Source organism: Amblyomma americanum, chromosome 3 (genome assembly GCF_052857255.1).
Source record: "Amblyomma americanum isolate KBUSLIRL-KWMA chromosome 3, ASM5285725v1, whole genome shotgun sequence".
In the NCBI taxonomy this organism is placed as follows: Eukaryota; Metazoa; Arthropoda; class Arachnida; order Ixodida; family Ixodidae; genus Amblyomma; species Amblyomma americanum.
The window spans coordinates 52229396-52251036 of NC_135499.1; the positions used below are offsets into that span (position 1 = coordinate 52229396).

Genomic DNA, 21641 nt, shown 5'->3' on the forward strand with positions numbered 1-21641 from the left:
GAACATATAGGATCTTTAAGCAGGAAATTGCCAAAGGTAATATCTATGATAATTGTAGGGGAAGCTCTTTGTTGTTTGAGGCCAGGACGGGAGTTTTGCGGACTAAGACATATGGAGTCAGGTACCACGAGATAGACACGTTGTGCGTTGCGTGCGGAGAGGAGGAAACGGCTGTACACTTGATACTTTTCTGTAAAGGGCTTCACCCTGCAGTGGAAAGCAGCGGGTCTGATTTACTCAAAGCATTGGGGTTTAAGGGGAGTGAGAACAAGTAGATTTTAAGCGGGTAGAAGTAACCAAGAGAAGGTTATCTCATTGGTGGTGAAAATCAAGACGAGAGTAAAATTTCACAAGTCATGGCTGGGTGCTTTCACCCACCGCCCGATTTAAAAGGTTCAGCCTTATCCATCCATCCGTCCGTCCGTCCGTCCGTCCGTCCGTCCGTCCGTCCATCCATCCATCCATCCATCCATCCATCCATCCATCCATCCATCCATCCATCCATCCATCCATCCATCCATCCACTCATCCATCCATCCATCCGTCCGTCCGTCCGTCCGTCCGTCCATCCATCCATCCATCCATCCATCCATCCGTCCGTCCGTCCGTCCGTCCGTCAGTCCATCCATCCATCCATCCATCCATCCATCCATCCATCCATCCATCCATCCATCCATCCATCCATCCATCCATCCATCCATTCATCCATCCATCCATCCATCCATCCATCCATCCATCCATCCATCCATCCATCCATCCATCCATCCATCCATCCATCCATCCATCCATCCATCCATCCATCCATCCATCCATCCATCCATCCATCCATCCATCCATCCATCCATCCATCCATCCATCCATCCATCCATCCATCCATCCAAGTGCTTTCGCAATACTGCGCGTAAGTTGATTAAAGTGCCTCCTTAAATTCTGACATCCCGTGGGAAGCGAGAGCCAGAAGGGCATTTATAGCATCAATTGAACTGTAGGCACTGATGAATATGCCTTGACGAGCGATCGTTTTGCAGATCAAAGTTGATATGGAAAGCTCTATTCTTGTCGTTGGAAGGCACTTAGAGAATATTTAATTCAGAATCCACATAGGCCTGTCTGGGTGCAAACGAGGGTTGGTATAAGCCGTTTTGCAGTTTAACACAGCATTACTGGCTTCAATGGGCATTTTTATTCTTTAGCGGCTCTCATTACAGTTAATAAACATACTGTGAGGGCGGAAGCCAATTAGTAGCGCTTATTTTTGTTGTCTTGCGTCAGTACGTGATTAAGAGACACAAATTTCCCAGAAACTCATGAAAAATAGGTTTCTTTCCTCTGCTCCTCGGCAGGATGACTACACATGCTTTAGAAACGTGTCAGCAAAAAAAGATATTGAAATCCAGGAACTAAGCTCAAGGAGACAAGTAACGCGTGAACTTTTTGTCCTGGCAGTGGCCGAGTGACCTTGGTTCTAATCTCTCTAAACAAAGGCCAGCCGACTTAGTATATGAATGCCCCGGGCAAAAGTAGCGACGAGGCCTAAACCTTTTTCTAAGCCTATTCAGTCGTCACTCTACTTCAAGTGAAGTGCCGAGTATTGAACACATGTTCCGAGTCGCAGTTTCCGTGACGCGTTGGCGTCATATCGCGTGTGTAAGAGCGCTCTCTTTGATATTACTGTCAAATAGAACTCGTAGAAATGCAGTAACAAGGTCTACACAGGCACCATCTGCACTTCAACCTAATGGCCTACACATAAGTCGCGGAGGTGACCACTCCGTTAAACTGCAGCTGATGACAGAGCTCACGTAGCCCTCGATGCCAGTGGCAAAACGCACGCATCTACCGAGGTACAGGCGTTCCTGTAGCTTTAAACCCGTCGCATTAATTTCTCGGCCCACCGGACGTGTAACAATTTTGTTTGCTTTGCCGTCTATGGCTCGGAGTTACTTTCACATACCTGTACTCATTCTGTACTGGCATTGCCGACAGCCCTACTTGTGTGACATGTGGTTGCAAATACACAGTATAAAACCCGGTTTTCGAATGTCTAGTGCCGAAAGTCTAACGCTCTGTTATGCAATACACCGTATCTATCCCCGCCCTATGACGGCTAGTAAAATCCTATCGGCCCGCAGCTATCGGCAGCCCTCTTGGCATATTAATAATAGTTTGAAGTAATGACGGCAACGTGTTTTTAAGAGCGTTAGCTCTACTCATCACGTTTCGAGATTTCGTGGGGTTTGCAACTATTGGTCGCAGCGCTATCTGCGGCAGCAGCTACTCATCACGTTTCGAGAGTTAGTGAGGTCTCCAACCACCCTCAGATCAAAGCGCTATCTGTGGCTACTACTGGAAAACAGAGCTACTCGCACTGACACTCGTAGTGCTATCTACAATACAATTGCAGAAACAACCACCTTCCGCATGCCAATGATGACGTTATGGTCCAATATGGTGGAACTATGTGAGTCTGAAGTCAGGAGACAAAATGGCGGCATAGTTCCGGTTTCTTGAATTCAAGGTGTGGCAATTACAATTGGTTGTCCCTCTCATCCCATCCCCCCCCCCCTCGCCAGAATATATCCTAAACTGGGTAGGAAAACTGTCCCGTTACGTGATCGCTATACATGTATACATTCATTCCGCTATATATGCTCCGACAACAACGGGCACCCATCCGGGGACAGTTGTCTACCGAGTTTGGTAGGAAAATAAAACCCCATGGGTTGTGGTGTAGAAATAAAACCACATTTAAATAATAGGGAAGCATTGTACACATGCAATTATAATTTAAGCGTTACCATATCCCACCGCAAGCAGAATTCTAGGCCCACCTTGACCCCCCAAACGAAGTAAATTCCATTTGGGACGTATGTTGAGGGGGTGCAACTCGGCAATGGGTAGACGTGCATTGTAATTGCTCTTACGGATGGCGCTAAGCGGCTAAAGTTACGCTAGGCGGCGTGGGTGCAAGCGTAGCCGATGTTACGTTTCGCCTACGACGCGCGGTATAGCCGGCGCGGATGCAACGGACGCCGGGGCTTCGTTCAAAGTGGCGGACATTTTGGGCCCGTTCAGTGCTGCCGTAACGCCTCCCGCCAAGCGCGTCCAGGCAGGTTTCAATGCCACGTGTCGTCGTGTGTGTGTGTGTGTGTGTGTGTGTGTGTGTGTGTGTGTGTGTGTGTGTGTGTGTGTGTGTGTGTGTGTGTGTGTGTGTGTGTGTGTGTGTGTGTGTGTGTGTGTGTGTGTGTGTGTGTGTGTGTGTGTGTGCATGTTGGTGCCCACGCTTGTCAAAGCGCGGCAGCCGGGGAGAGGAGCTCCCCAACTGGGAGGCGAGGAGGTCTGACCGGCGCCGGCCCGGCGGACGCGCACGTCACGTCTGAACATGTCCGAGCGTCGCCGTATCGGGCGCATCATCCCGTGCCGTTCCTTCTTGCCCTCGACTCCGAGGGTATAAAAGGCAGCTGCCCCGGACGCCAAGGAGAGACTTCGATTTTCTTCCGTCGAGTAACGTGGTCGCCCTGACCGGCTGCTCTTTTGCGATGCCAGAATAAACAAGTTGTTCTGTTGCCAGTCGACTCATCCTTTGCCGGGACCTTCGGATGTTTCCAGCTGTGCCCCAGGCCGCCAGGCCAACGCTACCCTTGGGGCTTGCAACCCATTTGCAACACCGAGCATGGTGGCAATCCACCCCGTTTCAAAGAGTATTGCATTCCGTTTCTCGAGACGAGCGGCGCGTTCTTCACTTTCTTCATCTAGCAAACCAAACAGCTAACGCTCGTTACTTCAACGTCTTCCATGGCCTTTTTTGTTATTTTTTATCAGATTGTGGTTTTGCAGCGGCCATGAAGTTACCTGATGTCATTGCTCCTCGCCAGTTCCCTCTCTTTCCTGTGTGCCTTTTTGTATAATATTTACTGACATTGGACACTTCAACAGTTTAAAGCTAACCTATAGCCATAAGCAATAACGCGCTCCTCGGTTTTCCTAGCATGCATTTAAGACCAGCCTTCGACGTAAACTAATCGAAAAAATAATATTTGACACCCGAAAGTGGCACGAACAAAGCGTAATTATCCGAACCATACATTCCCTCAAGAGAAAGATGCCCTATAAGCTCAATAAAGCGCATACCATGCAAAACAGAGAACGCATTCCCACGCAAGGACACACCCAATGGTGCTGTTTTCATCTAAGACTCAGTATGCGCTGTGCTGGTGGTCGACAGAGAAGAATAGACTATGCAAACTACGCGAATGCACACTGTAGCCCCATCCGTTACTTTTTCGAAGCCGCCAATGCACTCGTTTCAAACCAACTGGCACTTGTGGTCACTTTGGCGCAGCAAATATGCCTAATAGTGCCGTCGTTCCGCTGTTATATTCTCAAAATTTCCTTGTTGGAAACGAGAACCACCCCACTTTAAAATGCCCATTGAGCACTCTTCCAACGCAGCCATCGCTTTTCCCCAACGCCAAAATCCCGCATGGGGGTGGGGGGGGGGTGTTGTGCTTCCGCGTAGGACACGTTAATTACACAGAGCCCATACGCGTGAAAAACAACTTGAAAACAAGAGTTTCTGCGCAGGCCCCGCTGAAGAGAGCTTTAAAAAAAAAATTGGTGGACGCTTAAGTTTTGTCGTTAAGAGTGAGACGCGACAGCCTGTTGCAGCGTTCCCAAGGAGTGCACGGAACGCCACCGCCCGTTCGGCGCGATGCGTGGCCCGTTGGACAATTTAAGCAAAGTGCGCCTGTCTCACATATCACGGTGGACACCCGAACCGGGCCGTAAAGGAAGGAAAATGAAATGAAAATTGGTTTTCAGGAAAGAAAAATCACGCCTGTCTCACAATTCACGCTGGACACCCGTACCGCGCCGTAAGGAAAGGAAAATCCCTTCCCTTACAGCGCGGTTCACGTGCCCACCGAGATGCGCCATTTTTCGCTCACGGCCAACGCCGCCGACGACGCCGGCTTTTCTGCGACACGAGCTTCTTAACGCTGCCGCGTTAGAAAGTGATTGCACTGGAAAGGAAATGGGCCGAATGTTTTGCTGCCTTACGTGGGTTACATTGCTTCGCATTCGAAGGGCCTGGGGAGGATGCAAGGCGATAACAGTAGATCTAAGCATAGAATAGTCAGAGTAGAGATGACTGGAGAAGAGAAGGAAAAAGGAGGGGATTGGAGGTCCCGTGGAACGGAAGAAGTTGCGTAAAGGAACAAAGAAAGACTGGAAGGAGGAAGAGACACAGTACATAAAAAGAAATAGAATGAACATTACACAAAGGCAAAAGCAGCGTTTTTGAAGAAATACCGCCTGTCCGCCGCCGATTTAAGCAGACAACAGAGTTCCCTAGTCATTAACTCCAAGATTTGCTTATAACCCCATATTTGACCTCTCGGAATGGTTAAACTGACACGAGGCATTTGGGAGTCATGGCAAGACACTTGAAATGATATGCCTTTAACAATTATGTGACTGTGTTCGTGCACGACAGGGCAGGTGAAAAAATGTACAACATGATGCTGAGAGGACTGAAGAGTTCTGTATGTGTGTGCAATCCGAGAACAGACGCCTCTGGTTAAGCTCTAAGCCAACAACATTTCCAAGAGGACATTTCGACAACCTGCAAGTCAGCACCCTACAGGGCGGAGGACCGTGGCGCGATGGAAATAAAAACGGTTCCAAAGCAGAAGACAAAAAAAGGCTGAGGCCTTTGAAGCCAGAATTTGGTGGTGTGTTACCGCTGAAGAAGCCCTGACACTTCATTAGCAGTTGCAAAAGAACTCTTTTTTTTTTTCATTTGTGGATACTAATGGTGAGGATGAGAACCTGCGCCTGTCAAGCCATATCTACGTGACAAGCAGGTTAACGGCAAATCTTGAGCCGTCTTGAGAAATTCCGCGGCCACTGCACACGCAATCCACCTCGTTCAGGTAAACCCATGCAGACAACTTTAAGGGAAATGTGCATGGGTAAAGTAGGTGACAGAAGAACACAGCGCGTATATGCAGATCGCACGGTTTATGAGGTCGAAGGTCACTTTGTCACTCAGCACCGATTCCGTGCTATCTCGAAATCTAGCGGAGCAATTGCCATATTTTTCTTCTAGTCGGTCCGAGAAGATCCTACAGGAAAATGGCGTTAGTGCCGGTGACCGGGTCGTCCAAACGCTCACTCGCGCTAAGGGTCGCGAGACTGCCGCAGATGAAAAGCGAAGAGGAGAAGTTCTATTCCAACAGCTCACGGTGGGGTGGAACCGCATATCTGATATGGACAGCATCAGGACACCGTCAGAGCGGAGCATGCGAGGGAAGCACCTAGCACCAAGTCGCAAGAAGAGGCAGCCGAAGCTGTCGGAACTTTTGCACCGCCACGCTTGGATTATCTCTGGCAAACGTAAATCGAGGCACTATTTTAGCTGAGCAACCGCAGAATGGAATCCTCAAATATTTCATTTGCAAGATGGAGGAGTGCACGGCAAAAAGCCACGGGCGGTTCAGTTTGGAGCTAATCACAAATTTTCATGCACTAGCGTGGTTATCCCTATAGTTTAGCATGGTTTTTGTTGACTTTCTATGCCATGCTTGATTTGAACTTGATTACCTTGGTTGATACACTATGTAATGCAAGTTTGCTTGATATAATGCATAATTTTAGACTTGCACTGCAGTAAGAAGTACTTGCAACTGGGCTTATGTGTGCGTATTCGTGAAAGACGTGAGAGCGCAAAAATGGCAATACGGACGAGTAAGGGAACAGGATAAGGGCAGGGGCTATATAAACGCTCTTCCTTGAATAAATCCTGTTGAAAGTGCAGCGCTCGTCCTGTTCCCTTATTCGTCCGTGTTGTCATTTTTGCGCGCTCATGCCTTTCACGTGTACTGCAGTAGTTTTGGTCGTTGTTTGCATTCATAGATACCTCGAAGCCCTCATACCGCTCCTGGCGCAGTGGTGCAGAAGTTGAAAGACTGCCTTACGATGGCAGGCGCTGGCACCAGTGAGGGATTGGAGACCGAGGTTGCTCTTCCCAAGTGACCTCTCTCAGCTAAACATTAACTGAACAGCCACCAGCCACTTTTACCAACTGGTAGTTCCACGGAAGTAGTGGGCAGGCATCCTAAACGTATGCCACGGCCGTGTCTGATCACGGCAAACTGGCCTAAGGCTATTCTTCTCCAGGAATATAATTGCCTGGCTTGCTTCAAGGACATCGAGAGATCGCGCCAATGGTGACCTTTCGGCCGCTCGCGAATATCCAGGGCCTTAAAAAGGCTCCTTTTTTTTCCCTACGCCTCACTGATCGCATCCTTAAACGAAGCAGGATTTTGCGCTTTAGTTTCTCGCGGACGTAGCCGCTTTTCTTCAAAAGCTGGAAACTTCAGTAACTCGAATTTTTCGAACTTCTGACGTGCTTGCACGAAGAACGCCTAAATGCAATGACAGAAGACTGCCGGCTTGGTAAAGCGGAGGTGGAATACCTGGGACTCGTCATAGGGGGTAGGTCCCGATGTCCGCTCAAAGCGAAGTTATATGCAATTCAGGAGTGCCTCCGGTTATTACGAAAACAGACATACAGGCGCTCTGTAGAGTAAATGGCTACTACCACAGCTTCATTGCGAACTTCTCAGAGATTTCTAGTCCTGCGGCGGATAATTTAAGAAAGACAAAGCAGTTCGTGTGTTTGGGATAAGTCTAAAGAGAGCTCCTTTGCCGCTTTAAGGAGGTCGTTAATAAGTGTTGAGAGCTCCAGACTGTGACCGCCCCTTCGCCCTTCACTGCAATTACAGCGATAGGGGCATGGAAGGAGGACGGAAAAGGTTTAATGACCAAAAGAAGGTGTTGACTGAGCTGGTGGTTTGAGTCCGCACTCCAAGACCACAGCGGCCTTGGCCGACAAGCGCACCAGTTGTAAGAGCCCTCGTTGGCTCTCTGAAGTGGCGCTGGTCAGCTGTACATCCTACTGCTCAAGTGGCGTGTCTGGTGCCTGTAAATGTGGCGGTTCAGCGTGAAACCCCCAATATAGAGGGTGTTTCAGCGAACACATTCCAATTTATTAAAAAAATGCCTTTCTGGGATGAAAAAATAAAGGCTTTTGCGGCATATATATAGTATTACCAGAGTTCGCGGACACCAGAAAACCAGTTAGTCGGCTTAGGCAGTAAGCTGGTTAACTAATTTTTAAGAATTAAATTTTTGACTATAAGAGTTAGGCGCCCAGATGCAATGAGAGATCTGTAGCCAGCCGTTAGTAACAGCTCTATCAGTTTTTAGAATTTCGAAAACGCAATTACTCTCGCCTCTGTGGCTCGACAAAATTTCGCTGAATCGTGCGAAAATGAATGCACTTTCGAAACCATGCAGGCAAGGCAACCTTTCCAGTGCACGTAGCAAGTCGAAAAGCCAAATTTTGTCCAGCCAAAGCGCCAAGGTTAATCGAATTTTCGAAATTCTAAAAACCGATATAGCTTTAAAAACGACCGGCCGAGTCTACCGCGGAGGTAGTCGACGTGGCAGTGGCTTGAGATCAGTGCTCTGTTACTAAGACATACTAAAAGAGGAAAGCATCTACAATCCAAGAGGCTGTCAGAGCAGGGCAATTCTAGCCATAGGCCTCGAAGGCGCCTTGCAATTCTAGCCATAGGCCTCGAAGGCGCCTTTGATGTCAAACATATTATACTCAAAAAATTTACAGGGCTGAAATTTTTGATGTAAGGCAGTATAATTATATCCAGGGCACTTGAGACTGTGAAGTAGGGGCACGCCGCAGGGAGCAGTGCCGTCTCCTTTGTTTTTCAACATTTCCTTATTAGGACTACCGAGTGGGCGGTAAAGCATACGTGGTTTCATATGCCCGCTGTATGCTGACGGTCTTACGGTTTGGACCTCTGGAGGGTCAACTGGGGGCATCCAGAAAAGATTACAATATGCGGTGGATATCGCGCAATAATACGCTAATAGTTGTGGACTCCAATGCACACCCAACAAATCGGAGTTACTGATATTTAGGAAGAAAGGAGACTGCGACCCTGTTATATTATCTGCGGGGGGGGGGGTGTCAAATTCAAAAGGTACCACAGGTCGCTGAGTAGACAACAAGAGCAAAAACGCAAGGGCAACAACGCAATGGCAACAACACGATTGCCGGCAGCAACTGAGCAAGTGGAGAGAATGATTAGAAAGGTATCAAACCACAAGCATGGGCCTTAACGAAAGGAAGCCATAATGTTAATAGTCTTTTATTGAGAGCAGGATCGCTTGCACAGCACCTTACCTGAAATGTAATAAAAGTGAGAACAAGTTGGACGTCATAATACGCGAAGTATATAAAAACACTTGGTAACCCGGTCAACGCAGGAAAAGAAAAACTGCTAGTGATGGGCATTGACAAGGCTGTAGGCAAAATTATTGAAGGCCATTCGATTTTGCAGAGGATACGGCTATCAGGAAGCCGGACAGGAAGGAATGCACTGGACAAATTAAGGCTCCCATGCGATTGGTCTACGAAGGACAGGGAGGACTTGGAAGACTAACTTAGAAGCAGGATTGAAGTGCAGCGAATTCCCACAAATATGCACCCCGAATTGCGAAGAAAAGAAGAAGGACTAAGGCGAAGCCATGAGAAGAACATGGGGAGGGATGGAGGAGACAATTTACGTGGACGCGGTAGACTGGTAAACGGGATATCAACCACTGCGCGCGTGTACGCGCAAGAGAAATTAGTTAATGGGGCATCAATTCGGCGCAAGGGAATCGCCTAGGCGGAGAAGGCGGCGATTGCTTTAGCGATGGTTTTCCAGAAGGCCTCGCGTGTAATTACAGACTCCCAGACTGCATATCGTAGCTATACCAGAGGAAGGATTGGTAAACACGTAAACAGAATACTCAGAACTAAAGAGGATATTGACTTTAAATTCATAGTCATATGCACCTTAGCTCTCTTTTAGGATGCCGGAAAGGAAGGCGCTCTCACCGCTGCCCGTAAGCAATTACCCCTGGCCTCCCAACATTCGCAGGAGCATAACAATTGAGAGCCGCTTCTAAGCTATAGGGGATTAGTCTAACATATGAGATTTGTGAAGAAAGTATACGACCAACCGCGCAAAATTCTAAACAGAGAGCAAGGGGTCATCCTAAGGAAAAACAATTAATACTTACATAAACCTCGTCAAATTTAGCTATATGCTTCTAACTTTATACGATCCATATTGCGCCTTCTGCAGTAAAGTGTCCAAATTATACCATATGGTATGGGCATGTCAGAAAAATGCAGCTATACCAAGAATCAATAACCCAACAGCTGAGGACTGGGAGGCGGCGCTGTTCAGCTCACATCCGGAAGACCAGATTTTGCTGGTGAACCAGGCAAGAGCGGCGGAAAAAGCCAGTGGGCTCCTGGAATGAGGACCCACCAAACCATTTTGTGCATTAAACGTTTTTCTCGCCCCCCTCTCTCTCTCTATGCAAGGAGAAGAGCACGATGTATTATTCGTAAACCGAAAGCTGGCAGCCCGAGAACAGGCATACCGGGCATAAGAAAAACTGGACGGCGCAGTTAAGCTTCGCTGTAAGCATATGACACAGTTGTTTTAATGGGTTAATGCCCATATATTCGGCATAGATCACGTATTGCTGGTGGTCCTCATACCGCCCTTGGCGCAGTTCTGCAGTAGTTAAGCGATGCGCCACTGCCTGCAATGGCAGGGGGCGCTATCGGTGGTGCTGGTGAGACCCAGCTTGTTGTTCCCGAGAAACCTTTCGCGACCAATCATTATTTGAACTGCCACCTGGCATGATGGGCAGTTTCCTCAGAATCCTGTCGGCAGGTTTCGATGATATCAAAAGGTCACGCGACTTAGGTGGACCATGTGCACCTAGGAGTACGTCTCCATCCTACCGCGGCCCATTTTTAGCTCACAACATCGACGACTATCAAGATGACAAAGAAGCCGGATTTTCTGCAGAACGGGATCCTTATGGGGGGATTCTATTTACAAATACTCGGCTCAAGTACACTGGGCATGCTAGATACCCACACATGCGCTTTGGAAGCCAGGGTGGCGCAGTGTGCTACTTTTGTAACCTTTTAGCATTTTATATCCTAACAACTGGTATTTCTTTGAGGCTGGGCGCGTGCTTCCAAGCTATAGGTATGGGTTTAGCGCAGATCTGATCACTCACGCTCTTTTTCGAGGATCATTGGAAGCTGCAGAAGCCATTCTGGCTGACATGTAGACAAGATGGTCTCGGATACTGCCATAGATTCGAGGTGCAACGATCAGCTGCGAAGACTTCGTGGTGCAACATGCGCTGTGTTTTTTCTCTTTCTGTTTGGCTTCGAGCCGTTGCGCTGGTTTACAAGGACTTCGTGGTGTCTTCTCTGTGAACGAGCTGTTGAGAGTGTCTAACCAGAAACGCGCGCCAGAGCACCCGGAATCCGTGAGCTCATAATGTCGTCTTCCACTCGAGGGCGTGGTGCCGACGCCTGGCAGCGGAGGTGGGAAGAACACCGTATTAAGGCGAAAGCCTTTAATGGCACATGCTAACTGTAGAACGCTAGTAGTAGACGCTTGTAGTAGTGTTCCCGGGTTGTGTGTTTTGATAGTCTTTGTGTTTTGTGTTAATTTATGTTAGTGAGGTTTGTGTGCTAGTGTTTTTGTCACGTCGGGTATATTAAATGTGTGTCTGTGTGGGTACACCTGTCTACTAGTCCATTCTTTCGGTCCGAGTGTTCTCTGGGGAGATCCGTGACAGTGTTGCGTAAGGGACGCGTGCAAGGGGTGCAAGAGGGCACCGGCCACATCTCCTGCTGTGGGTGGCTCCTCAAAACTTCACGAGTGACCACCTTATCGGAGACTAGTGAAGAAACTACATTCCTCAGCTAGAGAAGAGGGGACAGTGGACCGCATGCTTTAACCGGCCGGATCGCCGGCTGTCGTCTGGTTTGTAGAACGGCTGTAACTATGTAAAATAAGCTTAATTTTCTTCAGCACCCACTGCCTCTCGCAAGTAAGTTTCCGGCAGCCTCGTTCCTGGTCCGAACCTTCTACTTGACATGGGCAACAACAGAAGGTTCAATTTTCAATGGCGGCCTGTCTGGAGCCAGAGACTCCTAGCACGCTCCGCTTTCTCAAAGGTTTAGCCACAGCTAGGACTTAGGTTCGAAAGTGATTGCCCGGTGGAAAACTGCAGAACATCTTCGGTGGCCACAACAGTTTTCTTTATTTTTTTGACAGGGAACTCACACTAACAACAAAAATGGGGCGAGTAAAAAGATTTTTTTAGTTACTGCAGAAAAGCACCACGTAGCAGAAAAAAGTAGTAAAGAAAAAACTACATTCTTCACTACATGCAAGAAAACAGCAAAATGTCCGTCCTTACTACAAAACAACCAAATAATTCGTCGTATGTTTGGCATGGTTCTGATTTCTTTTTCTGGGTGGCATACTGATATACGATGTGGTGGCCAGTAACTATACAAGGATGGCTAAATCCTGCTCTGGTTGGAGAGCGCGATTGTCGCCTCTACTCGCCGGGATCCGGTCGTATCTTAGGCCTCGTTGTCGATTCCATCGGCACACTGTTCTTTTTTTAATCGTTAGACAATTGCGCGGCAGCAGGATTCACAAAGCGTACTCCTCCACGCGGGGCGGATGCTCTCTCCCTACGGCTTCGCTGCAAACCTGAACACCCTTCTGGTTAACTTCCCTACTTTCCACGTCCTGTTTATTTTTTCTCGGTTGCTCTTTACTTCGGGAAATTCACTGACATCCGGATGTCTGCATTCGACGGCGCGCCGACACAACAACTCACCAGCTACGTGCGCCATGAGTTCTTCGGCCAACTCCTCGCCACGATTTTCGTGGCCTGGACGGAGCACGACCAAAGCATCGGGCAGATCACCCGCTTCTGCGTTCGCCACGCCAAATACAGCCGCCTCGGCAACGTCTGGGTGTTTCAGGAGGCAGTCCTCAAGCTGGCAGGAGCTGACTTTCCAGCTGAAGCAAACCAGGAGGCACTTGATCCGGTCGACCAGGTAGAGCCGCCCGTCCTCGTCGTACATGCCGACGTCGCCTACGCATTGCACACGTTTTCAGCACGAATATGCATAACACCTAGAAGCTCCTAGGGACATATGTGATTTATAAAGCGAAAGGGTCGTTGTTCTTGAAACTCTTTCTGGTCTATACTCATATACCATGTATACAAACCACAACACTGTCTATATAGCCTGAACACCTAATGAGATCTGTACCTTTCCAGCCTCCAGTGATTTGAATTGAATTGTATTTAGGCATATTTTGAGTTGACTATTTTATCAAAATGATGGTGCATTTTTATTTTAAAAATTACAGACGATTACGATACCCGCTAATGCGAAATGTGAGCGCAGCTCTTGACGCCTCGCAGTTAGCGTGGTACGCTGCTAGCCATCCTCCGGGAACTTTCTTTGGCAGCCACCTTCCAGGTGGCGTTTCATTCTGCTACTTGGATAACCGGCTACGCCGACGTCTAGGCAGACGCCGACGACTACGACACGGAAGCCAAGAATTGGCTCCTAAAAGCTCCTAAGTAAACATTTATTGCAAGAACTCTGCAGATTCACAAAAATATGCGTTTTCGTAACATATGTCACGTTGCTTCCAAACCTCCGTGCTTCAGTTTTAAAGCGAAAACCTCACTGAGGCTAGCTGAAGTCGATTTCGCCGTGCGTTTCTGGTTGTCCTCCAAGTGAGCCAGAGGTCAAGTGTGGCTATAAGCCTTACCATACGTGTTCCACCATAGTGTCGCGCCACTTGATTTAGATTAGCTTTAGATTCGCCGGTAGGAGGCGGTAAAAGAGTCACGGGACAATCGCGTGATGTCGCGTGATGGAACCTGTCGTGAGCCAGTCTGGGGGGAATACATGGGCAGCAGCGCTCATTTGGTGACCAACCTCTCGCGATCAACCATTAACTGCCAACTGCCAGGTTGACGGGGTGGCCGCGCTGCCTACCCATTATGCAGAAGGCACCCAAATGACGTTACAGACGCCGTTACAGTCGCTATTATTTGGCGATGCATTGTTCTTCAATGGTGTAAAAACGGCAGATAATCGTTCAGTTACGCAATGCCAAAATTTCGGGGCAATCGTTAAAATACACTACAGCCAACAGGCGTGAGTAGCGGAGACGTGGCGCTAAAATCCTTTGTTTCGACTATGCTTACCTGTATGGAACCAGCCTTGAGCGTCCAATGCAAGTTCAGTTTCAGCAGGCATGTTGTAGTAGCCTTTCATGACTGCAGGAGAATGCACCAATACCTCGCCCTCCTCCATGGGCCCCAAAACTCTACCCGACTGCATGTCAATTACCTGGAAAAGTTTTATGCCCCACAAATGAACAGTCGTCCTGTTGTTCTCCAGGCGCAGGAAACACGCCCCTCCAGTGAGATAGGCCAAGATTCGCGAAGCATAAGAAAATCAGCAGCACGTAAATTTGTCAATAATAAATAAAAGGTACATAGATGCAAATAAGAGCGCTTGAGCACAGATTGATGTGCCGAATAGCTCTAAAACGCCCACTATCGCAAATTGTCATGCAAACCGTGCAGACGTCATATAATTTTAGCTGCATCGAACTTGCATACAGATTGTGATATCGATGTAGTCTCAGTAGTAGGTGTTTTCTGGTTTGATTTGGTTTAGTTTACGGGCGTTCTACGTCCCAAAGCGATTCAGGCTATGAGAGACGCCGTAGTGAAGGGCTCCGGAAATTTCGACCACCTGGGGTTATTAAACATGCACTGACATCGCACAGCACACGGGCCTATAGCATTTCGCCTCAATCGAAAGTCAGCCTCCGCGGCCGGGATCGAACCCGCGTCTTTCGGGTCAGCAGCCGAGCGCCATAACCACTGAGCCACCGCGGCGCGCTTGTCGGTGCTTTCTGAAAAAAAAAATGTTTATTACAACTGGGAGGATGATGAGAAATTGAAACCGGGCTTGAATATACCTCTGCCAGCAAACGTTCAGCTCCTTTTCTCTCATTGTGTGATAAATGGTGGGTAGAGAAGAAAGAGGAAAAAATTAGTTGGAGAAAAAAATGTTTACACTTCTCGGATCACTCGAGTCCGAGAAGATCACCCGAGTCCGAACCAAGTGCTTGAACCGTTCCATTTTCGCGAATGACGTGCTAATTCTTGGTTCCTCGCAATTACGCCAAAATGGGCATTTTCGCCACTTTCAATTACCTCTGCAAAGATATATATTGAAACTACTTTCGGTAAAACTTTACCACACTTTTGCTGAGAAAATCAATACAAATCGTGATCACAGCCCAGTAACCTAAAGTATGCGCATTTGTTTCAGATCGTTATCTCTACTTACCGGTCTACAACTTCGATAAATGCCTGATGCCGGTACTTTGACCTTCAAGATCAGCCAATGTCAAAACTGGACTAAGTCGATTTCGCTACGGTCTAGCTACGTTTCTGAACATAGTATATGTCACATTATCAACCTTTAATTTGGATTATGAGCTTGAACCATTTGTTAATTATGCAGTGATGGCGACTAATTACGCGTCCGAATGAATTGCTAATTGCAATTACATATGAATTAAAACTTAGTGCTATAGCATATAGTCATATGCCATTGGAAAGCTTAGGTCAAGCCTAAATTCACTGTGCTAGCTAGCAAACCGCATTAACGTTAATGAGTCAACCACAATTAAAACCAAACTTGACGCTATAGAATCGAGTCATATACCGCTGGAAAGCTAAGGTCAAGTGGGGATTCATTGTGACAGCGACCCGAAATTGTAGCGTTCATTAGGCAATTGCGAGTAATGCCAAAACCAATGATAACCACAGACCTAACCCTCTGATAACTAAGTTTAGAGTTCAGCCATTGCAAAAAAAAAATCAAATTGCGACGGGTTCAGCATGAATCACAAAATTGACTAAGGGGTTCATTTTGCTGATAAACGGATTCCCTCTTGTCTGCCTGAAAAAGAGCTTTACAAGACAAAGTATACGCCATGATCACACCAAACTTCGCGTGAACATCAACTCTTTTTTTTTCATTCGAGCACTAACCGTGAGGCTTTGTTTCGGCCTGCTGCACATGTAGAAAGTCGTGCAGCTGTTTTTAAGCAGGAACTAGAGCGGGATTGCCCACATAGCACCAGGTCATTATGTTGAAACTTTCGCCAGAAGACAGAGGCTTCTTCCCGTCCAAACTTTGGCTTCAAAGAGAGCGATAATTATGCGCTGTCTTCTGTCGTGAAATGCTGCATGAGTCATATCGACAATGATTTCACAGACAGCATTAATTGCGTCTCAAAATGAAATCAGTGGTCGCTGTCTGGGAAATCATTGTCGATATGACTCATGCAGCAATGATTATGGGGCAAGCTAGAGACAAAAGTCAACTACACTATAAATTTCTGGTTAATGATTGCGCAGGAGAACGTGTGAAGTGATGAAACCGAAGTCTCGAAAAAGTCACCTTGCGAAGTAATTAGGAAAAACAAATCTGCTACAAAGATCACGCGCCTGGATTCCCGTTCCTATAAATGCCAGACGCACTTCTCTGTCTAAAAAAACTGCGCAGATGGGTGCGACGCTCTCTTTTTATTTTATTCAGTTCAGTTATCGCCGCCGGAACACGGTGCATTTGCTTTGCGCGGATGTTTTATCATTGTACTATCGTGATCAATGTATTACGGGATGCGTGTTCTCAAAAAAATTTATTGCAGCTCTAAATTGCGACACAGACACGCGGTATGATCACCTGTGGGGAGAAAATGCGCGTTCCCTCACATCTTGACTCATATCAGGTGACTTCATTACATTACAGCCCCTAAATAATTATTTTCCCGCATACTGGCGTCCCGTAATCCTCTGCTCGTGATAGCACATAAGCGAAACCAAAGACTTCACGATGCGCTTTAAGAACACCACAATGACGTGCGAAATGAGAAAGTAACACGAACGCAATCGCCGAGCATGCAAATGAAAGTAGCCAGGAGAATACCTAAGACGAAGGCAAGATACTCTCAACGAAAAAAAAATGTTTCATCCTCCCTAACCATCCAGTCACTTCCCATCCCGACAACGCCTAACACTCCAAACAGGAACGGTGGCACCTTGCATCCGTTTATGCAAAATGACTAAAAACGACAGGTGCTACAAAACCCGAATGGTTACGTTCAGTTGCTTCAGTGCGAGCAAGGGAGCCCTAGATCTCCCGAGATGTCATTTCTTTATGACCATGGCCAGTGGCCTGAGAACGACATCAGGCATGATTCGTTAGTGGACGGTTCGCGGTCAAACAATACACTACGCTTACAACCAGTTTGAGAAAACAAGGGAAGGGAAAGAGGAGCTCGTTCTGACATACATGGTGTAAGCCAACTATCACAGAAGCCAAGGAGCATAGGGGATGTGTTTATTCCTTGAATTTGGGGTGTTCATCAATGGGAGATTCATAGCATAATTATTTAAAGATAATTGATTGGAAAGCGGAAGAAAAACAACCCTATGGCGCGGGTGGGATCCCCACCCACTACCTCCGAATCTCGCGCCCGGTGCTCTACCCACTCAGCTATGGCGACGGCCGCCTAAGCTTCTGTTTATGCAGCCAATCAAACAGCCGTCGCCGCAGCTCAGTTGGCAGAGCACCGGACGCAAAATTCAGCCTATTTGGCAGCAGTCGCAGTGGATGAGATGGTAGATAAGCGCTCGAGAAATTCGGAGGTATTAAGTTCGGATTCCACCAGCGGCCTGTGGTTGTTTTTTGTCATCAATCATATTTAAATAATTACCCTATTAATATCTCACTGATGACATTCACAAATCAAAGAAGAAAACATCCCCTATGCTTCTTGGCTTCGGTGACTGTTGGCTTCCGTCATCTATAACTAGTTTGTTACCCGAGACGCGACCAGAGTGCTTCGGAACTGTTGTGATTACACGTGGCACGTTATACGATGTTGAAGATTTTTTCGGTGTTTTGAGCGCCTTGATCTCGAAAATATTTGAATCGATGTCTAACAGCGCCACTAAGAGCGGCAGCCATGCTGGTCTCGTCTCACGTTGGCTGTACTTGCGGTTTCCACAGCCGCTCAGTTGTGCTCTGTTCGCGACCAAAATGTATCCCCTGAAATCGTCTCTTTTGGAAGCCTTCTCTCGTCCTTCTGCCTTCCGGATTTCCGCCCCGCGCATGACGTCTAGTGGAGGTGACAAGTATGCAATTGACACAACTTTGGTGTAAAAGTTCGTGAAGCCCAGCAGAGTTTCGGCGCCCCTCAAGCTACAACCATACCGTGGAGCCCCAGACTGTGACTCACGTCGCAGCGTCGCCTTACTCGAGGCATACGGTCAGCCGTCGATGAGACCGTTATTTAACACCCGAAACGCATCAATATCAGGAACACCCCACTTATGACAGACACACAAGCTGCCATAATGTGACACCTGAAGGACCACACAGAACCACTTCCACTGCTGTCACTGTGTTGACACCGGACACTTCCTTCGAACACGCCCGTATGCGGTGGAGAGATCGTGGTTTCTGTTCTGGCGTGCCTCGATCACGCCCCGGACAGCAACTCCGAGAAAACAGACTTCATGCGCTGAGAGGATTAGATGTGAAACCGTACAGGTCGACATCGACGTATAACTTACGCCTTGCGGCGAGCCGCAGTTACGGAGCGGCTGAAAAATTTTGAGGTAAAGTAGCTGTCTGGCGAAACGACGAATACGCCTCAAGAATGACAACGCCATGCACTGGGCAGAAGGCTACGACGACACGACCTAGCAAAGAAGCAACGGCGCTGTTCAATTCTTCCATAGTCCTTCAAGACTTTTCTCGAAGCAGTTGTCTGTCTTGTCTCTAATTTTTATTTCTGCCCTTCCAACCAGTTTTCACCGTAGAGGCAACAAATATCCGTTTGAGCTCTCTCATGTCACTCTTCGACACAAGAGAGAGGGTGTAAAGAGAATGCGAGGAGGTTAACCCAAAGAAAGCATTGGTCTGCTACACTGCTTCGGGAGAAAGAAACTGGAACACATGATGCGAACAAGCGAAAAAGAAATGCGTTAATAGCAATCATTGAAAGTTAGGAAATTTGAATCGCAGTACTGTTTTAGGCCGCCGCGCTGGCTGAGTGGTTATGGCGCTCGGCTGCCGGCCCGACAGACACGGGTTCGATCCCGGCCGCGGTGATCGAATTTCGATGGAGGCGAAATTCTAGAGGCCCGTGTACTGTGCGATGTCAGTGCACGTTAAAGAACCTCAGGTGGTCGAAATTTCCGGAGCCCTTCACTACGGCGTCTCTCATAGCCTGAGTTGCGTGGGGACGTTAAAACCCCTTTTGTGAACGAGGCCCCCGTAAGCCGGGGCCGAAACGTCATCTTTTTAACGATTGGACGGCGCTTGAAGATATTCCGCCATAAAACCCATATAAAACCAAACCAAGTAATGTTTTAATCCCCGATAGGCACTTGAACCGTACCTTGATAGAAGGCATGATGGAGGCAGTGAAAGAAGGAAGGAAAAAGGAGGCGCCGTAATGGAGGGCTTCAAGGTATTTTCGACTACATGGGTTTTTTTGTAAACCGAGCATGGGTGTCTTATGCATTTCAGTAACATCGAAATGGAGCCCGTATTTGAGCCTGCGTCATCGTGCTGAGCAGCTTATAGCGCTAGCCGATGAACCGCCCCGACGGGTAGAGATGAGTTGGAAAATGAAGAGAGTGAATTAGCCAAGTAAGAAATTTGCGCGCGATAAAGTCATGGCCTATCTCGTGGGCGCGATGCCCTGAAGAGACGAAAAAATTGCTTGGCCTCCTTTTAGAACCGTGGATCACTCCGGCCATAGACAAACTCATCTCCAACAGCAACAGATAATTCCCGGCATAAAGCATGGCGACTATCTCTCGGTGCTTAATGCCGGTAAGCACAAATTTCGTGTTGCGATGTTTCATCATATTTGCAGCCAGCACTAGCAGGGCTTTCAATGCAAAGGAATGGGCAAGAGATTTTGATTGAGAGCGAAGTAGCGCACCGAGGAAACTTTTGATCCAGGTGGAAGCTTTGCTCCATTGAACATCATCATGTTCAATATTCTCGGACAAAAAATTTTGAATCTTGGAGTATCTTAAAGTACTGTAATGGAAATATTAAAGGTAATGGTCCATTCTATCTACGCGTGGCAAAATCATTCTTTTAAAGATTTATCTTCGCTCACATCGAGCAGTTAAGACTACCTTAGAAAACTAACAACGATCGTTATGGACGGTAGTATAACCGTTAATAGCAAAAACTGCATGCTTGTCTATGGGATATGTGCTGATATATTAATTGTTATAGTGGAATTTTTCGATATGTGAAAAAATTTCGGTCACATAATCTTTCCCGTTGAAAAGTGTTGTCCAGAATTGCTGCGTATGTTCGAAAAGAAGACATCACAAGCTTTTTCGTCAGAACGCTCGTCACCAGAACAAAGGCTATAATTCACTCCTGTGATGAAAGTTCAAGCTCCTGCCATTCTTTTCCTTGCATGCTTCTCCGTGAAAGCGCACACTCACCTTGATCCTGGTACCGGGCACTGGAAACCCGACGTTGTCTTAGGCGCACTCTCCTCGAGGCGGCACAGCCACGAAGCCAGTCTCGGTGGTTCCGTAGGCGTTGCGGAACACCAGGGGTCGCAGCGTGGCCGTGATCTCCCGGGCGGCGGTCACGGTCACAGGAGCACCAAAGAGCACCACGCTCCTTAGCGACGGGGGCGGGCCGCAGCCGCGCTTCTGGACTTGCCGCTCGATGGACAACACGCGAAACTGCGGACTGGCGAACCACGTCACCTGCGTCACACCATTGAAGTTTTATGGTTTACGAATGACGCCGTAGTGAAGGTCTCCAGAAATTTCGACCCCCTGGGGTTCTTTTAGGCACACTGACATCGCACAGTACACGGGCTTCTAGAATTTCGCCTTCATCGAAATACGACCGCCGCGGCCGGTATCCCATTGACGATCGGGTGCATTCATGCTGAACAAAACCACGCATGAAAAGTGCCACTTTTGCGCCGCCCACCATCGGCACAAGACCAGTTGATATTAGTTGCAACAGGGCAGAAAGTTGAGCTAGTTGGTTATCCATTGTCGTGACTGCAGCAAGCGCAAGACCATTTTTTCCAAAACGTGTGTTCTTTTTCGTCACCGAGATCGTGTAACGCGGGAGATTGTTGAAGCCTATCATATTGCGGAAACGGGGCATACATGTGTCAGTGACCCTTCAGTTGGATTGTCTGAAGGAGAGATAAGTTATTTGAAAGAGCGATTGAAATCCGTGTGTTAATCTCTTCCTGTACATCGGTCGGCAAGTGGCGTGCGATTACTTTGGGTTGTTTTGGTTTTTGTTGTATATATAGAAGCCTCGAAATAAAATTTCTCGTAGTTGCGAGTAGCGCTGTGTCCCCTCTGTGTCGTCGTTTGATAGCGCCAGGTTTTTCATAATGAACCAGTTGATATGACAGTAATGTCGGCGTTTACGGCAATTTTATTATTGCTCTGAAGGAGAATTGAGGTGGGCTCGGTGGCTGTGCCACAACAAAGTCGATGTCTTCGCCATGCAGGTATTGTCACCTTTCATCATCTGC

The 21641-nt window shown here is 47.7% G+C and overlaps 1 protein-coding gene across 1 annotated transcript in view; it reads right to left on the reverse strand.

Annotated features, from left to right (window-relative positions):
- Positions 1 to 21641, reverse strand: part of LOC144124591 (uncharacterized) — a 51179-nt gene that overhangs the window by 2889 nt on the left and 26649 nt on the right. The window contains exons 2-4 of the mRNA XM_077657375.1: positions 20572 to 20844; positions 14206 to 14350; positions 12811 to 13071 (exon numbers count right to left, since the gene is read on the reverse strand). Of these exons, the coding sequence (XP_077513501.1) occupies positions 12811 to 13071; positions 14206 to 14341 (397 nt within the window). The 5' untranslated portion in view covers positions 14342 to 14350; positions 20572 to 20844. The remainder of the gene's footprint in view (positions 1 to 12810; positions 13072 to 14205; positions 14351 to 20571; positions 20845 to 21641) is intronic.